The 22,780-nt window shown below is 47.9% G+C and overlaps 1 protein-coding gene across 2 annotated transcripts in view; it reads left to right on the top strand.

Moving 5' to 3' along the window:
- PASD1 (PAS domain containing repressor 1) overlaps positions 1 to 20,985 on the top strand; it is a 40,633-nt gene extending 19,648 nt beyond the window's left edge. Inside the window, exons 3-22 of one of the 2 annotated variants that reach the window (XM_015860790.2) lie at positions 253 to 309; positions 1,543 to 1,697; positions 1,938 to 2,029; positions 3,554 to 3,643; positions 4,349 to 4,469; positions 5,180 to 5,293; positions 5,968 to 6,086; positions 6,486 to 6,568; positions 9,540 to 9,646; positions 10,616 to 10,763; positions 12,578 to 12,659; positions 13,559 to 13,682; positions 13,825 to 13,922; positions 14,000 to 14,074; positions 14,497 to 14,655; positions 15,171 to 15,365; positions 16,020 to 16,219; positions 16,376 to 16,468; positions 16,907 to 17,114; positions 18,106 to 20,985. In XM_015860790.2, coding sequence (XP_015716276.1) covers positions 278 to 309; positions 1,543 to 1,697; positions 1,938 to 2,029; positions 3,554 to 3,643; positions 4,349 to 4,469; positions 5,180 to 5,293; positions 5,968 to 6,086; positions 6,486 to 6,568; positions 9,540 to 9,646; positions 10,616 to 10,763; positions 12,578 to 12,659; positions 13,559 to 13,682; positions 13,825 to 13,922; positions 14,000 to 14,074; positions 14,497 to 14,655; positions 15,171 to 15,365; positions 16,020 to 16,219; positions 16,376 to 16,468; positions 16,907 to 17,114; positions 18,106 to 18,276 — 2,466 coding nt within the window. In that variant the 5' untranslated portion in view covers positions 253 to 277 and the 3' untranslated portion in view covers positions 18,277 to 20,985. Of the gene's footprint in view, positions 1 to 252; positions 310 to 1,542; positions 1,698 to 1,937; positions 2,030 to 3,553; positions 3,644 to 4,348; positions 4,470 to 5,179; positions 5,294 to 5,967; positions 6,087 to 6,485; positions 6,569 to 9,539; positions 9,647 to 10,615; positions 10,764 to 12,577; positions 12,660 to 13,558; positions 13,683 to 13,824; positions 13,923 to 13,999; positions 14,075 to 14,496; positions 14,656 to 15,170; positions 15,366 to 16,019; positions 16,220 to 16,375; positions 16,469 to 16,906; positions 17,115 to 18,105 lie in introns of those variants that run through there. The other variant, XM_015860791.1, reaches the window with a different exon arrangement.
- Positions 20,986 to 22,780: the final 1,795 nt, after the last annotated feature.

The following is a 22,780-nucleotide window of genomic DNA, read 5'->3' as shown; positions in this document are numbered from 1 at the left end:
TCATGAGGGGGACCGCAAGGGCAGCCTGGGGGCTGCTGTTTTTTTTCCAGTATGATCATATGGCAGAGGTTTCAATCCTCAAACCTTTGGTCAGAATAAGCAAGAAACAAAGTAATGGAAAGGAGGCTGGGGAATTAGATGATAAAACCATCCAGGAGGTCATAACACACAAACTAGAAAGCTCCATGATCTGACATCCTCTGCAAGATCTGGCAGCGTGTCTCAGTAAGTACTTCTGTCCTTTCTTTTCAGAGCCCTGCGTTGTGTAAACGAACTGATGGATGAAGATGAGAAGGACAGGGCAAAGAGGTATGAGGGGATGCATGGAGCATGGAAACACTCCCAGAGGAGAACTGTAATTGCTGTGTTGTGTGATGCTTGAAAAAGTACTTGGGACACTCATGTCAGAGGCAAAATTTTGTGGTTTTCAGGCCATGTACGTTGGGCCACGTAAAATGTAATTATGTCACCATTTTCAAGCTCAGTGCTCCTTGGATTATATTGCCTTGCCCTCAGAATCTCGTGTTATCCTCTAGCTGTTTATCGTCCCAATGATTTTGTTGGCTTCACCTGGGGCAGTGCTGCTTAGCACCGGGCAGAGTTGGTCTCCCTCCAGAGGAGCTTGGCTCTGTTCTAATTACTCATCACACAGCAGTGCCAAAACAGAGAGAGCTGCTGCAAATGTGTGTGTGAGAACCTCCGAATGCCAACCTGAATGTGAACAGGAATGCTTGCTGCATACCATCCTCGGTCGGGGGCACAGGAGCATGTATTGTCATGAATATGCTCGTAAAGAAAATTAATGACTGTTGGAAGAGGTTGTATGAAAATAGAATTATCTGAGCTATGAGCTTTGGAAAGAACATTTTGGAAGAAACTGAATGGATTTACTTTCTTCCCTTATAAAACTCTAATAAAAGCATTCTTAAACTGCATTAATGCAAGCTGAAAACGAGTCTGTGGTTTCCTTAGCCAGACTCTCAACATGCCCAATTTCATAAGTCATGCCGCTGCTACTCTAGATTTTCAAAACCAGATAAGAGAGCCTGTACTTGACTTGATTCTGCAGTCAAGTTGCCTCTGCACAGCGTCCTCTGGCAACAAGCTACTTCTGCAATTACAGATCCAGGAAGGAGGCAGCCTTCTTGTTTTGACCTTTACGTGCTTGTATACTAACTGCAAAGCAAGAGTGGGCAAAAAGACAGTGTGTGGTGCCAGGACTTTCTTACTGGGGAAATTTCACCTTCGTGTAGTCATCCCTGATTTTGAAAGAGTGAGAAATGCTGCAGGGATGGACATAGACAGGCATAAATGCCTGTAAATGCTGTTTGCTACTTGCAGGCATTGCTTGCTGACGGGGAGTTCCGTCCTGCTGCAAGGCTCCAAGCACCAGCACTGACACCCAAGCCTAATTGTGTACAGGCGAGCGGTCGCAGCAGAAGCTCAGATTCCTGTATTTAAAGCATTCTGCTGAGATGGGGCCTCGTGCCGAGCTTCAGGCCCTTCGTTTTACTGAGCGACATTTACCTTTCTGTCTCACAGGGCATCACGCAACAAATCTGAAAAGAAGAGGAGAGACCAGTTCAATGTCCTCATTAAAGAGCTCTGCACCATGCTGCAGGGGCATGGCCACCCTCTCAAGATGGACAAATCCACCATACTGCAGAGGACCATCGACTTCTTACAGAAACAAAAAGGTACTGAGGGCACCCAAATGCCCCCTCTTCCTTGTCTTGGTTTCTTATGTGTCTGCATTGTGACGATGTGAAAATGGAGTGTCGTGTGTAAGAAGGCTTTGTGCAGAGAATGATCTGAGGATGATTCCTCTGAAAGCCTCTTAAAAGAAATTGTGTGACTTGAAACTGGAAAAAGAAGAAAAAAAACAACATTCCGGTGATTATGAGTAATGTTGCTTTTTTCATGCTTTTTTCTCTTAGAAATCACAGCACAGACAGAAGCCTGTGAGATTAGACAAGACTGGAAGCCTTCATTTCTTAGCAACGAGGAGTTCACCCAGTTGATGTTAGAGGTAAGAAGAAATTAAAGCCTCACAGATTAGCAAGAACTAATCAGTTCAGTGGAGTCGCTCAGAGATGCAGTTCTGTTCACCTGTAGGTCCCCGTGTTAATGATTTCTCCTCTACTGGCACATCTAATCCAAACCTGATAGAGACCAGCATTGTGCTAAATGCCTTGCAGGCATAGAATTAAAAATATGACTGCTTCCCCTTAAAGAAAAAGGGCATTTCGTTTGGAAGTGAGACCAGTTTGTTCCGTATTTGGCTCTGGAAACACCCAACGAACCTGAGTTTTTCCTTTCTCAAGGATGCAGCTTTGGTTTTGTACTGCATGTTCCTCTGCTGAGGGCTTCTCTGCTGCATAGCTGCAATTTGCACCACCAGAATCAGGGTGTATGCTGGGCCGAGCTGGGAGGTGCGGCGGTGTCTTTGTTACTCCTTTTCATCAGGATGTCGTGACTCACCTCCCTGGAAAAGTCTGTTCATTCTTTCTGGGAATTTCTTACCAAACAAAGCCAGTTTGTTCCAGCTGAACCAAAACACATTTCCCTCTTAGAAGTGGCAGGGGGGGTGAGCCTTCTAATAACTTCTGGTGTGCCGGGCTGAGCCCATTGACTAGCTTACCTCAAGTTCGTGGTTTTACCAAGAGATGGCTTGTTTTTAGCAAAAGCAGGGAGTCACAGTGAGGTAGGGAGTGACCAGCTGCAGGGGATGCTGCTGAGTGCTGCTTCTGCGTGGCATCTATGGCTCCCTGCAAAGTGGGCTGAGATGGCTTTACCAGAGCTGGCTTTGTGCATGGTGCTGGTACAAGATGGCCAGCACCTTGGGAGTGTTAGAGAAGAACAGGGACAGAGCCTGGATGGGCTGCACGAGAAGGTGATTGTGAAGAGCAAAGGGAGTTCTCAAAGAAGATGCAGAAACTGAGAAGGCACAGAGAACATGGACTCCAGGCCATAAGCCACTGTGAAAAACAGGGAAAACAAATTTTCAACTTGTCACATCACTTGCCTAGAAAATGAGTGCTTTAAGCAAATTAAATACGGCTTTAGATCTTGTTCTTAGTCTTGTCTCTTGATCTATTAGTCACGGATTGCTAAAAAACAGTATCCATCTATCTGTCCGTCCATCCATCGCACTGGTTTTGCTGTGCTTCTATCTAACATCTCTGTACACACTGAATTGGTTAGTTGTTGTGCAACTCAAAACGCATAATGAAGTGACTGAAGTCACCAGGACTGTGTGGGTGTAGAAAATGTAACCACCACCATCTTGCTTCATATAAAATAAGTACTCGCTGGGTACAAAATAGAAGTTGATTTAGTATTAATGGGCAAATAAGAACATATACAAAAAATGCTGAATTAAACAGCACACTTTTTTTCCCCCACGTTAAACTATTGTTGCCATAAGCGATTTATGTTGGGTTTAGAATCCAACAGTCTAAAACCACAGAATAATTTAGCCTATTTATTGTACTGGAAGTTGCTCCGGTGTGTAATTCTTTTGTTTTCCTTTTGTCTCATCTTTTGTCATTAGGCATTAGATGGCTTCCTCATCGCTCTTACCACTGATGGGATTATTATTTATGTATCCGATAGTGTCTCATCTCTGCTTGGGCACTTACCGGTAAGTTCTGACAATGCAATGCGTTGCAGGATGGCTCTCCTGTCTTAACACAGCCCTGTCACTGCAGCCCAGGGTCTTTAGTACCAAAAATGTTTGAGTTTCCCATTTCTGTTGGGTATGGAAGCTTCTGCTGGTTCCTCAGGAACATTTCTTGTTTTTATCTGGCATAGATTATGCTTTGTGAGGACAAATTTGAGCCTGAGTATCCTAACCTGTCTGAACAACTTGATGTGCAGAGAAACAAATATGTGCTGACATTACAGAAGAACCCCTTTAATCAGGACATATGGGTTCATCAGCACCAGGGCACTTGCAGGACAAGTTAATTTTGCCAGTCAGCCTGAAAGGCCAGGGGAGGAGGTGAGCAGGAGCTCTGTCTCATCTTCTGTCTCATGCTTCCAAAGGGAAAGGTTTCATGTTTTCGTTCTGAAACGATAAATTTCACTTCCTGTTGTGTTTCTGTGGTACCAGGGCTCCTCCAGCTTGCATGTGGCTGAACTGAAGGGCAGCCACTGGGGCCCGTTCAGCCTTTTGCTAATAGATGGCAGCCTGGGGGTAAAATAAGCTGAGGGTGATATTCTGCCCTAGACCCTTGTGTTAAGTGTATTCTAGATTGGCAGCATCTGTGCTCCACTGTAGGATGAAAGCGCGTGTGGTTGTGTCAGCCTGTGCTGTTGAACATGACAAAGCATTCTTTTGCATCAGTCAGATTTGGTGGACCAAAACATATTAAACTTTCTGCCTGAGCGGGAGCAGAGCGAGGTGTACAAGCTCCTTTCTCCACGTGTGCTCATGACAGAGCCCGTTGCAGCTGATTTTCTGAACGGTAAGCTCTTTGCTCATCTGTTGATCAAGGAGATTTGCCACAGGCAAACAGCTCCCAGAGGGAGCTCCGAGCTGTTTAGAGTTCTCCTGTCTGCCACTGCTGCTTTGCCTCTGTGAATATTCTGAATTTTGATGCAGTACATCAGCTAATGTTACTGCTTGCTACCCATGCTCGATTTGGACAGTGTGTCCTTTACTGTGTGCTTTGGCTCACAGGACAGAGGGAAATTGCCCTCATTAAGTATTTTTCCTGGAGTGGGAATAAGCCTGTGAAAGGAGTTTGGGGTCTGGGGGAAGAATGAGGGCAGGAGAAGTACCAAACGGTTTTGGCAGAGTCTTGTTCTTTAGAAACTGACATATCTCAGGCCACTTGAGAAGCCCTCCATGCAGTTTAAGCAGCGGCTTTCCTATCTGGGCTGCCCACCCGGGTCTCTGCTGTCCTGCTCCTGGACCATTCCCTCTCTGTCAGGGGCAGCTGCCACTGACTTCAGCCCCAACGTAGCTGGGTACTGCAGAGCCATGGGTGGTCACATGCTGGTCACAGAGCAAGCTGATCATTGCTCCCACTAGTTACATGCTTGTGGCCATTCGGAGCATCTCAACAGCAGCAGGGTGGGTCTAAAAACATGGACACAGTCCATATATTGAGCATTCTAAAGTGCAGGCTGCTGGTTGTGTTCCTGATGTCTCCCTCTCTTTCTCTCTTTTCAGTGGAAAAGCAAATAGAGTTTTGCTGCCATTTAGCGAGGGGCAGCTTAGATCCAAATGAACCTCTGACATATGAATATGTGAAATTTGTAGTGGATTTTAAATATTTTACTCATGGTAAGTCACGTCTCCAGCCAACTGCTATCTCTTAGCCTCTCTCGTTTATTTTTGTGTTCTTCTGTAGCCACGTGAAGCCTTGTATCAGCTAAACAGGCTGTAACCAGCAGGGATGGAGTGCGCTGTGGGTTTGTTAGAGGGGCTTTTCATGTAAAGGATCAGGGCAAGCTGCTGGGCAGAGAAGGGGCACCAGACCAACCCTCCCTCCATTTGATTCACTGCCTGTTGTGGGTTGGTCTGCGTTGTTCTGGTTTTTTCCTCGGGACAACAATCCAGCCTTTTGGTCACCAAATGTTTTAACATCCAGTAGTGACTTCCTTTGTATTGGGAAAAAAAAAAAGGCTCAGGCTAGGATAAGGCAGTAGTTCTTTCTGTATCCTCTTGATTTTCAATCTGAGGTTTTAAAGGGACACTTGCAAAACATGCCCTGGAATTGAGCAGAAATGCCAGCAAAGAGACTGTAGCTGTGTGCTGTGAGCAGTCAGAACTGACTTGAGGTGGTGCAGCCCTGTACAGCCTAAAGGATCATGCATTGAATAACGTCAGTATTTATCAGTGTGGCATCATGGTATGGGTAGGAATTTGCTGCTTGGGTTTCATCAGTCATTGCACCTGTCCTGACATGAAGAGTCTCCTTCCTTTTCTTCTTAAATAAATTCTCTGGTTGTGTCTAGTGCCTACACCCTCCTGCAATGGCTTTGAGTCAGCTATTGCACGAGCTTTCAGGTCAGCCACGGAGGAGCAGATTTGCCTCGTAGCGACAGTTCGTCTTGTCACACCACAGTTCTTAAAGGTGAGGGTTCTCCCACTGCCTTGTTCCTTTTGTGTCTTTTCCAACCTTTATGTTGTGTGATTCTGTGATCCAGTGACACAGACTGGCCATGCTGAGGGCCTGACGGAATGGGGTGATGTTTATTTTGGAAAGAGTAAATGTAAAACAGGGGTTGCATTTGAGAAGAGCTCTGAAACTCAGCACTGAATAAATTGTTCAGCCGTTTTTCATCAGTTTCTGCCTCCGTAAAACGAGGTTAATGCATTTTTTGGAGGAAGAAAAGCCAAGTGCTTTTAAAGTGCTGTGTTTTGCTAGGGTTTGTTATATATCATATTATAAGTGATGCATTTTTGGTCGTGAGAGAGGACTCCTTTGTCGTTGTGCATAATGAAATGTCTCAGAGAGCCAACTGTTTTGCAGGAGCTCTGCAATGTTGAAGAGCCATGCGAAGAATTTACATCGAGGCATAGTTTGGAGTGGAAGTTCTTATTCTTGGACCACAGGTAAGAGATTTGGGCACTGAAGTATAAGCAAATGGTAGTTTAAAAATAGAAATGTTTACATTTCTGTTGCTTGAGATCCCAAGTAAAATGGCTGTAATTAAACTACACTACATAGATAATGATATTCCAAACTTACTTATCAAGCTTCCTTAAAAGCTTTGCCCTCTGTCATACTTAAAGAGGTTAAGAAACTATGTAAGTAAAGGGTGAATGTCTAGAGAAAAGTCCAGCTTCACCAGGGCATTAAGTCATTGATGCTGAGCACCATGGATTCTATTCCCTCTACCACTTAGCTCCTCTGCTCACCATCTGCAGCTTCCAAGTACCTGCTGCATGTTTTGCTGTATTGATAAACATTTGATTTCCACCCTGATAAGTGATGGAATTTAGAAAAAGCAGTGGATTAGGTAGTTTAATTGCAGATTTGCTTTTGTCTGAACGCGGTAGGGTAGGAATGTGGAATGAAGAGGTCTGGAATGATTTCATTAAGCTAATTAATATAGGATTCATTTACTTCAGAAGAAGCTAGAGGGTTTTGTTCTCTCTCGCTTCTCTTCATTCAACATGAAAACATAAACACATTGCCAAATGCTGCCCTCTCCATTCCGCCACCCCTCGCAAGCTCTGCAAAGCATCACCCCTGGTAGGTAAGGCTGGAGGAGATAAGCTCTACTGGAGAGGGAGCAAAGGCTGAGTGTCGTCTGTGCATCTGGATCAGAGAGTGCAAACACAAATGGGGAACAACTTGCATTGCTGCAGTAGGGACAGTGCACTCTTGTGCGGCACACCTTGAAGTGCAGACAGCCCCACTTACTGCTGTGTGGGTTGGCACAGCCGGCTCCTTAGTCCTGTTGTTGGGATCTCACTGCAGTGACTTTGTTAGACTTTAATTGGCCTGTCCAATGAGGCACACTTTCAGAATCAGGTGATTTAACAAGGATTCCTCAAAGAGCCCTAAGCCCCTTATGTCACTGTCTGAAGCAGCGAGCTGGCTCTCCAAAGGGCTGTGCCCAGAAGCTGCTGTGAGTAAGGCAGGCAGGAGCTTCTTTGCAGCATATCAAAGAGCCTTTTGATGAATGAATCTAGGTTATGACTCAGAGAGGAAGCTCTGCACCAGGCTCTCGCAGCCACTCCAGTCCCACTGGAATCTCAGTGAGGAGACCATTGTTGCTGGGAGTAGATTAAGCTAGTACAGACACTGAGACGGTTTGTGACAGCACCAGACCCCAGAACCAGAAGGGAATCGTGTGGGCTGTCTCATGTAATCAATGCTTCAAACCTCTCTCCAGTGCAATCCCTGGGAACTGTAGGATACTGTGAAATGTTGTTGGATATTATCCTGTTTCTTCCTTGGCTACATCAGCTCACAGGTCTTGATCCTAGAGGTGTGCCCTCAGTAGGATCATTGTGTGCCCAGGACCTTTCAAATAATGGCCACGGCATGCATGGAGTCATGCTGAATAATATAGAAAGCACCGTACAGATCTGGTTAGATGTTAGAAAAACAGGAAAACCTGTTTTCTTGGTGTTTATATGCACGCAGGGGGAAGAAGAAAACCTGTGAACTTTGTTAACATTCTGCTTCTCTTCTTCATTGTCTTGGTTTTCCCTCCTGTTACTAAAAGACTGCAAGGTCTGCTCTGGCCAGGCTGAAAGCTGGGTTCCTTGTCCTTTGGGCAGCTGACCCAGCCTTCAGCCACGCACTCAGAACTTCACTGGAAAACCTTGCTTTGCATTTGCACAGCCAGCTGCAGGCCCCAAGGCTGGAAGTTATGCTAACAAGGCACTTCTAAATGGTTCCACAAGCAAGCCAGCTCCTTGTCAAATGACAGATTAGGAGCATTCTGTGGTTGCTTTCTCATTTAAAGAAGTCTGGCGAAAGTCATGGAAGCATAATACTTCCCTGATCAGCTTAAATGTTTATCTGATGTGCATCTGAAAGGCATTATTGTCTTGAAGATAAGCATGTCGAGAGACACCGGCCAATCTGCCAAAGAGACGGCAAGGACACTTTAATAAATGTATTATCATCATTAACAGAAATCTGGGTCACATGAGGAAAAGGAACACAGTGCTCTATGAAAAGTCCTTTGGCTCAATGGGGCTGTATTGTGGCTGAGACCACTGTGTGCTGAGAGCTCTCTGCGTCCAGAAATGTGCTGTTAGAGTGCTGAAGCCTGGTTCATGCAGACAGCTCCTCGCACTGGGCCAGGTCTGGCATATCTCTTGGGCTCCAGAGCTCCTGCTGAGCCCTTGATCCTTATGGGGCTGTGCCACAGGGCTGCTGCCCAGCAGACCCCCATCCATATGGCCTTTTTCTCCCTCTGCCCTGTTAGCCATTTGCTGCCAGGCTGCCCATGGCTGTGGGGAAGCACTAGGGAGGCACTGCCAGGATTTTGAACGTCCCTTCAGGAAACTTAGCCAAGGAGGGGAGAGGTCATGGACCTCTTCTGGCCCTCTGTACTTGAATAACCTTTTATGCTCCCAAGGGGATGAACGTGGAGCTGGGTCATTAGGAAAGACAGGGGAGGATTTCCCATTGATATCCAGAAGCTTCCCACTTACTTTTTCCTCTACAGTCACTACCCAGATGACATTTATATCCAACCTGCTGGAGAATTTTGCTGGGGCTCTGGGTTATTACGCACACAAACATCCATAGTGTTTCTCAAGCCACATTTCACGGGCGTGCTTAATGGATTGAGTCACTGCATACGCACATGCCCTCCCTACACCCACATAATGAATAGGCTACGAAGCAGTAAACACACACCTTTTCATGTTTTTTGCAGTTTTTGCCTCTTTCTCTCTGTGCCTTTTGCTTGTATCTGGCAGTGCATCACTGTATATGTGACAGTCTGCTCCCAGATGGAGGTACCAAGTGGGTGCACCTGATGGCTTCGGTCGTAGTATTGCCCTGGTGTTACAGTGCAGGTTTGTGCTCACCACCTGCCCTTTGCTTCTTTCCTAGGGCTCCGCCTATTATAGGATACTTACCCTTTGAGGTGCTGGGAACATCAGGGTATGACTACTACCACGCCGATGACCTGGAGCTTCTCGCTAGGTGCCATGAACACTGTAAGTCCCTCCACAGTACGCCCACTGTTCAGACAGGCAAAGTCAGGTGCTGGTGAATGACTTCCAGGAGTAGCTTCAGGATGCCTCGGACAGGACCAGGTGCTGGGCAGTCAGCAGCACGGCACGTTAGCCAGAAGGCCTTCTTTAAATGCTCCTTCTGAAGCACATCCTCATTAACGGGATGGCTGAGAAGGGCAGCCCTGGCAGTTAGCAAAGCAGAGTTTGTAAAAGTGCCTGTGTCCTCGTGGCTGGACAGGCTCCCAGCTGGCAGGTGGGCTGCCATCCCATCCTGCCTGCTGTAAAGTGCAATGGGTTTGCTTCAACCGCATTTTTATTTCACTTTGCGTTAATTATGGGTATTTTAAGTAAGCATGTTTCATTTTGTACTGCCAGCAGTATGGGAGCAATTAAAGTGGTTATTTAATGTAGTTCCCCTTGTTATGTTCCTGTTATATTACAGCACCTGTGATTTTTCTGGGTATACTCTGATACGTACTCCAGTTGTTGTATTCGGGGTAGCTCTTACAGCTCTCAGTGTGACTGCTAATTTCCACCACCATATTATTTGTGCTGTTATTTGGATCCAGCCCACCATCTTAAATGCATCCTCATCTATTTCTGGAAAACCAATACTTTGTTTAAATGATATTACTTATGCTTATTACTTTCAGAGAAGCCCGCTAATTAGTTGTGGAAATATAACCAGTTATAAAATGATGTCAAAATTAGTAGTTACAAGAACGATTTCTAAATATTAAAGTGCACTCTTATGGAAATTGTGGAAGTTGGTAGCAGGAAAGAGCCCAAAGGAAAGCTGTCAAGTGGCTGTGTGCCTGTCATGCTTATAAAGCCACAAGAGCAACATTAGCATGGTAACGAGGCTAGGGCGGAACGTTCCTTCTAATCACCTTTGTGCCATGAGCGTTCTATAGGTCTCTTGCTATAATGTGCTTTCTTTTTGTTTACCAGTGATGCAATTTGGAAAAGGCAAGTCGTGTTACTACCGGTTCCTGACCAAGGGCCAGCAGTGGATCTGGCTCCAGACGCACTACTACATCACTTACCACCAATGGAATTCCAAACCTGAGTTCATTGTGTGCACTCACCTGGTAGTTAGGTAGGGCAAGCACTTTAAAGTATGTGTTCCGTGTCCTCATCCATTATGTTTTCCGGTCCTGTTTTGTGTAAGCCAAATATTTGCTGTGTGGATTAGCACACTAAACGGTATGCAATTGTAGAAAGCTATTACGACAGGGAACCTGGGGAAGAGCGTCATGTGTTTTCACCATGCTTTGGCAGCTAGGCTTGAAAGCCACCACTGTCCATGACTATCAGGTTTTGTACTTGGGCTGGAGCAATCCCAGGCATATATACAGACTGGAAGGAGCAGTCCTTGAGAGCAGCCCTGCAGAGAAGGACCTGGGGGTCTTGATGGATGAAAAACGTAACATGAGCCAGCAGTGCGCTCTTGTAGCTCAGAAAGCAAATGGCATCCTGGGCTCCATCAGAAGAGGGGTGGCCAGCAGGGACAGACAGGTGATTGTCCCTCTCTACTCTGCCCTTGTGAGGCCCCCTCTGGAGTACTGTGTCCAGGTATGGAGTCCCCAGTACAAGAAAGACAGAGAGCTGTTGGAGAGGGTCCAGAGGGCCACAAAGATGATTAGAGGGCTGGAGCACCTCCCCTGCAAAGACAGGCTGAGGGAGCTGGGATTGTTCAGCCTGGAGAAAATAAGACTGTGGAGTGATCTCACTGCAGCCTTACAGTACCTGAAAGTAATGTATATACTCCTATAAACAGGAGGGGAGTCAACTCTTTGAAAGGGTAGATTACAGCAGGACAAGGAGAAATGGTTTTAAGATGAAGGAGGTAAGATTTAGGTTGGATGTCAGGGGAAAGTTCTTTACTATGAGAGTGGTGAGGTGCTGGAGCAGGCTGCCCAGAGAGGCTGTGGATACCCCATCACTGGAGGTGTTCAAGGCTGGGTTGGACGGGACCCTGGGCAGCCTGAACTAGTATTAAGTGGGGGAGGTTGTTGGCACTGCCTTTGGTGGGGGGTGTTGGAGATTTGTAATCCTTGAGGTCCCTTCCAACCCGAGCCATTCTGTGATTCTGTGTGAAATGGGGCGATACATCTCCTACCAAGCCTTTGCTCAGAGCATTACGTACTCAGGCAGGAAGGTGGCTGCTGTCCTGCTGGCCATGTTCCTCACCCACAGCAGCACCCAGGGTGCCCTGCAGTGCACTCGGCTGCAGGCTTGGTGGCAGAGCTGGGCTGGAGCGAGCCAAGCTGTGCCAGGGACCTGCTGCCTCCCACTGTCAGCACACAGCAGTGCTCAGAGCACAGGTGTGTTTGCTGAAGGGATTGAAGAAGTAGCAACATACTGATTTGTTCTGCTAACTTGAGTCTGGTAGTTGGTCAGTGCATCTTTCCTGAAGAATCCATTTCCTTTGGAATCAAGTTGTGGTGAAATTTTTTTATCACTCCCCCTTTTTTTATGTCAAATGTTTGGAAGAAGCTGGAAATCTGGAAATCTTTCCCACATTCAGAAGCACAGACTGGGGGCACCTTACATCAATACACAGGTGTTGATAGTTGAGACGCTGGTATGAAGTACGTGTAGAGTGCTATTTTAAACAAACATCAGATAGAGCAATTGCTTCTGGGCTGTGTTGATTCTACCGTGCTTCAGGCAGTTGAGCTGTGCTTCAGGCTCTGAATTTATTGTTCAGGGACTTGTTTCAGTGCCCACGCTGCTGTAAGTAAGCTCAGCTCAGCAGTGCCTCGTGTGCCCTACAAAGCTTTCACCCATTCACGTTTCAGTCCTAATTCTGACCCTACAAGTGCTCAGAGCCTTTAGAACATTCTCTCCAATATATGCCAGGCACAATTAGAGGCACAATGGTTTAATTTTCTTTCTTGTTTTTACTAGTTATGCAGAAGTCCGAGCTGAAAAAAGGCGAGATCTTGGCCTTGAAGAGTCATCAATTGAACTGGCGTCGTCTTCAATAAAGGTACTGCATCCCTTCACAATTTAATGAACAGAGGCACTTCTTATTACTTGTTCTTCTTTCTCCTGTATTTCTTTCTCCTTCCAAGTCTTTGCCAGGGCTATGATTTAAGCAGGTGCTCAGGAGTCATGGCTGTAAGCCCCAGTCTACCCTGTCTTGGTGCAGACATGAAGCTGCAACTCCAGCATTTGCATTGCTGCTGCTCAGCTTTTCCATGTGTTTTTGAGTGTAGGGCAGTACTGCCATGCACCTGTTTGGTTAATGCCAGCTTGGTACCGATACTCAAACAAAGGTTGGAAGTTCAGGGAAAACAATGCACCGGTTCTTACTCCAGATTTCAGCTCTGTTTGCACCACTGGACAGGATGGCCTCAAGCTCAGGAATGTGACCAAAACAGTAATTTTCATGGCTTGAATCAGTTTCACATCCCTACATGCCTGCCCAATTAACAAGGTCATTTCAGTTCCTTTTAAATTCCTCCTCTCAATAGTTTACAGATAAGACCGGTAATCAAAGCCACTCTGAGAGGATTGTTGTGTAATTATCATTCCATTAGCCTCGCTACTCTTCAGCCATTATTTTATAGGAGTTACTTATAGGATGCACTGTGGATACCTCCCAGAGACCTTTTGTGCTGGAGCAGAGGCCATCCTGCTAGCAGAAGGTCTCACTGCATCACACTGCTGTAATTTCCCCCTTCCCATATGATAGCATTTATGTTTCTCTACAACCAGGAAGCTACATCTGCTGGTGCAAAGCAGTAGGAGGAGCAGTAGGGCAGCTGCACCCATTGCTTGCTCTTGGGGAGGGGAGTGGGGAGCTCCTGGGGGGGCATAAGGAGAGTAAGAGCATGAGGCTATTTTCCCCTTGACACCCCCTTACATGTGCTTCTCTCCCTGCAGAGCCACGGCAGCTACCTAGAGGTGGGCCACTGTGGCAGCAGCCAAGATGCCAGCCGGGAGGGAATGTCGCTGTCATCCCACAGCTCCCGCCGCTCCTCTCACACTGCACTCTCTGACTCTGCCTGTAGGTGCCCGGTTCAGTGGGGAAGTGAGGGGCTGGGCACCTCTGACACCTTGTGGTGCTGTGTCCTCCATCACCCTAGTGAGAGCAAGGGTGGCCGGGCACAGCTCAGCTGCAGTGTGATAGCAAAGCATCTCTTTTCCAGCCACCTCATCCATGCGACATACCGATACCAGCACTCCCACCCGGCCGGCGGTGCCAGAGAAGGCAGCCTTGAGGCTGGCGGCAACTGGAAGCGCTCAGGTCAGTGCTGCTGAAGGGAGCAGATGGAGAGGTGCTGGGGACCGGGACCTCCAATAAAGCAAAGTTTTCATTTTTAGGCCGTAGCAACGCCTCCAGCCACGGGTGAACACCTCCCTCAGCAGCCGGCGGTCCCCTCCCAGCAGGCTGTGATGGTACGTGGTGTGATGCAGCTTCTGCTCCAAGCTGGGTAGGAGGGAATGGGTTGTGCTGGGGCTTTGTGATAAGCAGGAGAGCTGGGCCCTTGCCCCCCAGCCAAGCTGGGATGCTGAAAACATAGGTTAAAGGAAGGCTCAGAGCTGTCAAACTGCTTGGGGCTGCTGAAGACTCATCTGTGTTGTTAGCAGCTGGCACAGACTGACACAACAGTGTTACAGCCCTGGTGGAAGAAGGGGGTGATATGACTGGTCTGAGATAGGCCAAAATAAGAAAAGAGCCTGTCACAAACACAAATAAAAGGGAATTATAAATCATAGCTAGACAGGTATTCCAGTAGCCTGCCTGCCTTGCACAAAAGCATCACGATGAATGTGTGCAATGGAACTGGTCCAAGCCATGCTCGATCTCTGCCCTGCAGCCCGTGTACCACTTCCCAGCCCCTCTGGGCATGATGCACCAGCTGAAGGAGCAGCTGGAGGAGAGGACGCGCATTCTGCAAGCAGACATCAAAACGCAGCAGGAGGAGCTGCACGTCATCAAGGAGCAGCTCCAGCTGGTGCAGGACTCCAACCTGCAGGTACCACTTCCCTGCCCCCTGACTGTTCATCCTTTGCTTTTCCTTAGAGCATGCAGATCAGTGACAGAGTCGTCTGCAGCAGAAGTGTTTGGAAATGAGCTGTGGGTGAATGCACAGTGTTGTCTCAGTCATGGGGATGGTTGGCTACCCCTGAGGGGTAGCTGTTGTCTGTGACTGCTTAAGGATGGAGTCATGACTTAGGAAAACAACCCCAAGTAAGGGGTCAGGTTGATTAGAACTCACCCTGCATGGCGATGCCAGCAGTTAATGCGACTTGTGCCATCCCACGTGCTTACAGAGGCCTGCTAGGAGCAGGAGGGTCTCCCAGCAGCTGGGAGCATAGCACAGCTCCTGTGGAGGCCCTGCCAGCTGCGCCCCTCAGCACAGGGCGGGAGCCTACAGAGCCCCTATTTTCTGTCAAAACCCAAGCACCATCTAGTGGCAGTAGCCCAGCAAAGGCTGTCTTATATCCCTATCTGATGTGTAACGCACCCCTGCCTCTCTTCTCCTTAAAGATGCTGATGCAGCAGCCAATCCCACTGGTCTTCAACAACACGCAGCGCCAGAGCCCACGGAGAGCCCCGCCGCCATCCCGGCAGCCCAGCACCAAGAAGGCCCCACAGCCGGGCCCCATGGCCAAGCACTACAGGGCCCCCCCTGTGTCCACCCCGCGGCCGTTCCTCAGGGAACCCTGCAGCACTCCATCCCAGGTGCCTAACTATTATCACACACGGGCAGGTGGCACAGAGCGTTTCGTGGTCATGAGAGGGGAATTCGTTTCTGGCTGAGGAGTCTTGGAAGGCAGCTGTGATAAACAAGCTTAGCATCACTGGGTCTACATTCACAGCGTAGAATCACATAACAACTTAGGTTAGAAGGGACCTTGCAGCCCCCCTGGCTGCCCCCTCACTCAGGGGGCAGGGCCCAAACCAGTCTGACCTTGGGCACCTCCAGGGATGGGCACCTACAGCTCTGGCAGCAGTGCCAGGGCCTCATTGCCCTCCGCATAAAGAATATCTTACTCATATGGAACCTAAATCTCCCCTCTTTTAATTTGAAGCCACTACTCCTTGCCCTGACACTGCACTCACTGATACTGAGTCCCCTGCTCTCCTGCAGGTACTGGAAGGCAGCTATAATGTCTCCCCAGAACCTTATTTAGATGAAAGAATTCTTCCCACAGCTGAGGATCATAGAAGGGTGACAAATGCCAGCAGGGTTTTTGTGTGCATAGACGTATTCCATTCCTATCACTTCACTCAGGGAGAACTTCAGCTGTTCTTTGTCTTTATCCCAGTTTGAAGCTAACTGCATAACTAGAGGGGCTTCAGAACCTGATCTGTGCATCTGCTTCTGCATTTCAGGTACCGCAGCAGCAGCACCTAATGCGAGGAAACCCGGCGCAGCCAACATGTCTGCCAGGGCAGACGAGCATTTCAGTGCCCCTCTACCACAACCCCACGGTGTTTTCGCAAGCGCATCCCGTTACAGTGGCTGCACAGCTGCCAAGTGATGTTAGCGAAAGGCAGATGCAGTCTGACTACAGCCAGGACAGGAGCCTCAGGTAAGGGCATCCTATTGCATTGGCTTTTTTTCCAAAGAGAATCAGTGGTTCCTTGTGTGCTTTAGGGGAGGGTTTACAGGACTTGTTCCTAGAGGTTGGCAGCCAGCAGCCTGCATCTGGCCTGCCCTGACTGCCCCCTCTTTTTCCTCACCACAGGATGCTGCTGGACCAGTCCATCCAGGCCATGGTACCTGCCGCCAATGGCAGCACCCAGCCCACGCCGAGCAGCGCCAGCAGGCAGCCGGGGAAGTGAGTCTTTGCTTGTCCCTGCTCCCACGTGGTGGTGTGGCACGGTGCTGCTTCGTGGCTCCAGAAATTACTTTGAGGAACCTGTGTGCGATCACATGAAAACAAACCAGACTTAAAGAAACAAAATCTGAGCTAGTTAGGAGAAGTAATGAGAATATGTACTTCTTTTAATTGCAAAAAACTCTTAATTGCAGTTCTTTGGAATATTTTCCTATGTGCTTGCTGGCTTTTGCAAAGCGTGAAGAGCTTGGTCAAGTCACAGAGACATACAACCTTATGTATGTGGCTCCCTGAGGTTCTAGTCAGTTATGCTTAGTGAGAGGGGACTTGTATGTGGGATTTGGCACAGATTGACAAGTCCTGTTGCTCTGATTCCTTCAGCACTGGGCAGCAAAGCTAGGGTTGGGTTCTCACACTGGATTTTCCTCCCTGTGGCAGATTCGTGGCAGAGCAGCAGCCCTTGCCTCCCATTACACAGATGCAGCCCATCAGCAGCAGCACGGTGCGGCCCCCCACCCCCTCGCCCGTGTTCTCCCCATCCGTGATGCTCCCCCATGGCAGCTTCGTGTCCCACCCCGGCAGCACCCCGCTGCACCTCCACCCCTGGCCGCAGCAGCAGGTTCAGCAGCACCGTCTGTACCTTCAGGTAAGGTCTGTGGCTGTGTACAGGGCTGGGGTGGGATCTGAGGGATCTGGGGAAGAAATGGGACTTCCATCCCCACTATATCTATCTATGCATGCCTGTGTGCACAGCATTTCCAGCCTGACTTGGTACCCAGTTTCAAGGCTGTATTTCCAAGCCCAGCTGTCCATTAGAGAACAGAAGACAGAACCAGGCCTTCAAGTATGACGTCTCATCCAGAGGGCTGGGGTGGGAATCCCGCTGTGGAAGCGATGGGTGATAAGGGATTGGTCCCCTTGAAAACCAGCCTCCTGCTGCTGGGTCTCAGCATGGCAAGGGGTTTATATCAGCTGCAGTCACTGCTTTCTTTCAGTAAATGGTTGTTTCCCAACACAAACCTCTGGGAAAAGCAGTTTTGTTTTTTTGATGCATGTTTTCATCAGTGCATGCCAAGTGAACGGGGCTGCCAAGGAGGGGGGCTGTTGAAACTAATAATTAATGAGTAATGTGCTCTCCAAGACTGGCTGGGTTGGCAGAGGCAAGATATAGTTGTCCTGGAAAAGATGGTAGAAAACAAGAAGGGGAAGAGCTGGAGATACGCTGCAGGGCTGCATTTGGAGTGAGAAATTAATTGCTGTTGGAAACATGGAAAGGAAATGCTCCTGCTGTTGCATATGTGTGTGCACAGGAGCTGCTGTAAGTCCAGAGAACAGCAGCGGGAGGAGAGAGCTTCAGTCAGCAGCAAGTCAGGCCTCAGTGCCATGGTGAGGTGATGCTCTGTGGAGCAGCCATAGGGCTGCCTGTCCCTCAGCTGTGCTGCAGCTGCCTGCCAAAGGCCTTCTGCTGGGCTGCCTGTAGGGCTGGTAGGATGGGGCGTCCCACCACCCCGCCATACTCTTCTGTCCTTAGCTCACCGCTGTGTTGGCACAGATCACCTTTGGGCTCTGGTAGCCTTGGACAGCAGTGAGGGAGGGGTGCTGGTTGTCCAATTAACTGCCTTTGTGTCTCCCTGCAGATGCAAGGTGCTGAGGCGGTGCCTGGAGGTCCCAGCCCACGTGTGTTCCAGCCCCACCACCTCGCGCAGCAGAGCCCCCTGAGCTATTTCCTGCACCCGCAGCCGCAGGGCCGCCATGCCCAGGGCCAGCCCTGCAACCTGCCTGACCTGCCCGAGATGCAGCTGCCCTGACCGACTTGCTCAGACCAGCAAGACCCCACCAGGGGACACCGCACAGAGTGGGATTGCCATGGGGCCCAGCTGAGGTCTCCTGTTGGCACCACCGCTCAAAAGAGCCCATGGGCTGCGAGTCTCAGCCAGGCCTGCCCCAGAGGGAGCGCGCCGTCGAGCTGAAGAAGAGGAGGATGCTCACCTGGGGCTCCTGCCCACCAGAGCCGCAAGACTTGGTGAGAAAGGTGTGCTTGGGGCAGGGGCCAGCGTGCTGCTGCAGAGCCGTGCCTGCCTGTGCCAGTGCTGGCTGCAGATCTTTGACCTGAAGGGGACAGCATCCAGCTGCAGGCAGGTTGGCTGAAGCCCCTGTGGGGATGCCGGCACTGTAGACAAGCCCCATCCGATGAGGGCCGCGGTGCTGGAATCACTGTGACGCCGATCCCAGCGCTACAGCACACTGCAGGGTTCCCCTGTACATAGCTCGTCTCGCTCAATAGGTCCGTCGTGGAGTTTGTCCTTATTTCTATACCTCAACCCCACCGTTTTGTTTTCCAGGAGATTGGGATAATGCTGCTAATTTATGTAACACCACTTTTGCCTGAATTTCTTACTGTCGTTAAACCAGCTCACACCACAACCAGTAAGATATTCCTCATCTTTTATGTTGGTTAAGAAGAAGTGCAGAGAAATTTATATGGTTTTTACTCCCTGTAGCCAAATATTTTTTCAGGTTACGTACAGAGAATCTTTACTCTTTTCTCCTCCGTCATCCTGTTCTGATCCAGGTGGATGTTGTTGTGTATGTATCTTTCTTAACATGAAAACACATACAGTAGAACACCACATGGCAGCAAACTTTGCTTGGTCAGATTTCAGTCTGACAGACCCGAAACGTATCCTCACAGCGACACAGGCCGTGTTAACGAGCTCGCAGGGTCAGCAATAAATTGTATTTTTGTAAATTGCCACTTTTTAAACTATACGTTTATATTTATGAATCGAAAACGAGTCTTTCCTCAGTGGGTGTATAGCTGTGTCCCTACTGTTTGTATCTTTCCAAAGGAAAAAGGAACTTGTACATTTCTGAGGCGCTGAGGGCTTAACCCTGGGCACTGCTGGAGCCCAAACACAGATGTCGGCATAGGCTGTTGCTTTCAGCTTTGCAGGTAGGAGGGGAGCAAAACGTGCACGCACAGAGGCACACACTTACACCACAGATACACTATTGCAGCCTCTCAGAAGGGAGCAGGAGAGATTTGAAGGGATGTTTACATGTGAGATTGGCCTTGCTGAAACAAGCATCCTAAAACATGCACTTTATCACACCCCCCTTTATTTCCGCTAGCACAGCCTCTCATGGGCCCGGTGCCACCCGGGCAGAGCTGTGTGTGCCATGGGGCAAAGTCCCAGAGCTCCTGCTCAGCCTGCCTCCAACGAGGCATAGTAGGCTCAGGGCCATGGGATTTTTGCCTTAGTTATCACTCATGCTCAAAGAATTAATGTCTAAACGAATCTCTTTATTCAGGTGAATTCCTATCCATTTACCTCGGTGATAGCTACGACCTGTGTTTTTGGGATCCCTTTGGAATTGAGGGTTGCTGGTGGGCTTGGTTCCCCCCAGGTGCTGATGAGAGAAGCATGAGCGGTGCTGCCTGCACCAGGGGTTGGGCTCCAGCGCTCAATGACATCCTGAGGCTTTCTAGCACACAAGCACCTATGTGCTAGCTCTCTCTCCCTTCATATATAGATATACAGGTGTGTGTGTTTTTAATATACATATATATGTATGTGTGTATCTATTATCAACAGGCCACACAATTCCAGACCTCTGAAAACACAGGCAGCTTTAATTAATAAAGTCTTGCACTTTTAGCGTACTTGTACATATAAGCTAAAGCCTGGTGGGTACAGATCAGGCTGCTTTGACAAACACAGTGAAAAATTGACTGTATATATTGTAACATACGCTGTGTAAAAGAAGAAGAAGAATCTTAGAAGCGACTATAAATCTTGGTTTATTTTATATGATGTCAAATATAGAGACATTTATAAATGTTATTATTCTTAAAAGTATTTTGTAATGGGAACAAAGGAAGTGTCTTATGAAGATGAAGAGTAAAGATTTTATTCTTGTCTCGAATCTGTGTCGCTGCACAGCTCCGTTGGACGGGAACCTGTGCGTTGGGAATAGCTTTAAGCAGATCATACGTGGTATTTTCCAAAAAAAAACCAAAAAAACAAAAAAAAAATAATTAAAAAAACAAACAAAAAAAAGAACAAAGAAAGAAAGGAAGAAAGAAAGAGAAAGAAATAAAAACATACCTGTAACACCTCGTACACAGTCGTGCTGTGGTTTTTCCCAGGCACTGTGGGTCAGCTGGAGGGCCCAGCATGGAAGCACATTTGCATTGCATGCAAGGCTGAACTGATCTCAGTCTGCAAAACCTGGGTCCCCTCTTTTCTTCACCTTTAGGGGAGCTTGAAGGCCTAGTGTGGTTCTTCTATGGCTCAGTCCTTGCTAAGAATGCCTTTAACGCAACTGACGCCCTTGAATAAACACCTGAAGCAGCCCATCGCGGCAAAGAACAGTGCTTCAAACACAGAACATTTTTTCTTAAATGAAACATATTTTATTGAACACTCCATTTGTCTTACAGTACTTCTACATACAGCACGCTGTATAAAAAGCCAACCTGCCAACACAGATGTGTTGCCTTCTTGGTAAAGTGACAAAGCTGTAACAAAACAAAAAGCAAACCAGTCTATTTTCCCTTTCCAGACAGCAACTGCAGTCACAACCAAGAACCCTGTATAGTACAACTGGATGAGAATATTCCAGGAGATTCAACATACAGCTATTTCTTACCTGCTATAGATTAGCAAATTCTGCTGTAAAGTATATTATTACATTGTCATTAGAATGAGGAACAAGTGGTTTGTCTTAGGAACGGACTGACGCAGAGGGGGCATTCTCTGAATCACACAGCAGCCAACATTTCTATGTCTCAGAAGATGCCCCGGTTTGTATTATAAATAGTTCACCCTGTGGTGGAAAAGGCCCAAAGGGACTCACCCAGTGCAGCGTGATGGGGGACACCAGGCTCAGAGGCTGTCCTGGTGGGCACAGGGATATGTTTGACAAAGGCAGCGATAATGATGGCCCAGCCACTACTACGCATGTGTTCTTATGCTGTCGGATGCACACACTGTTCCTAAGACAGGACCCATGAGATAATGGGAATGGTTACAGAAAGAAAACGACAGATGTGAAATGACACGTCTGTACTTATCTAACCACACCGCTTGCTGCTGATGGATAAGCTGCTCAGAGCTCAAAGCCTTGTCTAAAAGACTCCAAATGACAACATGAATGGACGTCCCCCTGCAGGGAAGGGCTGCAAGCACAGCGGGCTGCTTCCCCACTGAGCTCTTGCAGCAGGACTGTGCCCACCCACCAGCTCCCACTGCAGTGTGACGGCCATTACAGGTTCACCTTTGCAACACCAAATATACTTTAAATAGTTGGGTTTTTTACCCTGCATGTGCTTTTAAAAACACCTTGGTCCTCCACCAAAAAGTGTAATCGAGTTTTAATACTTCCACATCCCTGCACTACGTAGCTTAGTGAACAGCCGTTACCTCTGACTGCCTCTCGACATTTGCAAGTTCCCACCATGGACCAAAATCTTCATCCTTTTTCACTATATTTTCAGAGTTCCTGCTCATTCAATAACACCGTAATACCTGAGAGTGTAGGGGAGAGAAAGTCATTCATACATTCATTACTCCAGATCAAAACCACCTGCTTTAGAAGCAGCAAGATAACTTACACACCAATCGCAATGGTGGCATTTCAACAAATGCTTCTAACACGAAAGTCGTGTTGTTCCTCATTCCTTTTAGCACTGCAAAGAACAGCCAGCAGTGAATGATACCATCCCCATTCTGCTTCTTTACAAAGACATGCACAGTATAAAAATAACACTGCTCTGCAGACAAAGTTTGTCACAGGGACTTTATAAACAGCTCTTTTGAACCAATTTAATGTCGTTAAAATACAGACTCTTCCCATCTTTCTGTAATCCCACTCTAACACGAGCTAACTAAGGTTCAAGGTCAAACCCCATCAGGAAAGCACTGGCAGAGCTTACCTCCCCAGCATCTTCACTACATCATCTTTATGTACATAAAAAATTCCACTTGAGGTTCACAGGCATTTTGTTGTTGCCATGAATCCTGGCAGACAGAAAATATTACAGCAGCAATAAACCAGAGAGCTGTAAAAAAGAATTCATTATCACTTAGTTGGGGTGCGGACCCAGCGTAGGCAAAGGAGCAACTGCAATCTGTCCCTAACAGTACCATAATCAGCATTCAGCTTATCTGGAAGCAGCTATGGACAGTCTGTCCTTGGCCTTTCCAAACACTATATATTTCTTCACCACGCTTCTAAGATGCCAACAATGGCTCTTGTAAGATGAGTGCGAACCACCACAGGATCAGGCACTGCTCTCTCTTTGTTTCA

The sequence above is a fragment of the Coturnix japonica genome, chromosome 4 (genome assembly GCF_001577835.2).
Source record: "Coturnix japonica isolate 7356 chromosome 4, Coturnix japonica 2.1, whole genome shotgun sequence".
NCBI classification, from domain to species: domain Eukaryota; kingdom Metazoa; phylum Chordata; class Aves; order Galliformes; family Phasianidae; genus Coturnix; species Coturnix japonica.
The sequence above is the reverse complement of the archived record's forward strand: the minus strand, read 5'-3'. Positions and strand labels throughout refer to the sequence as shown.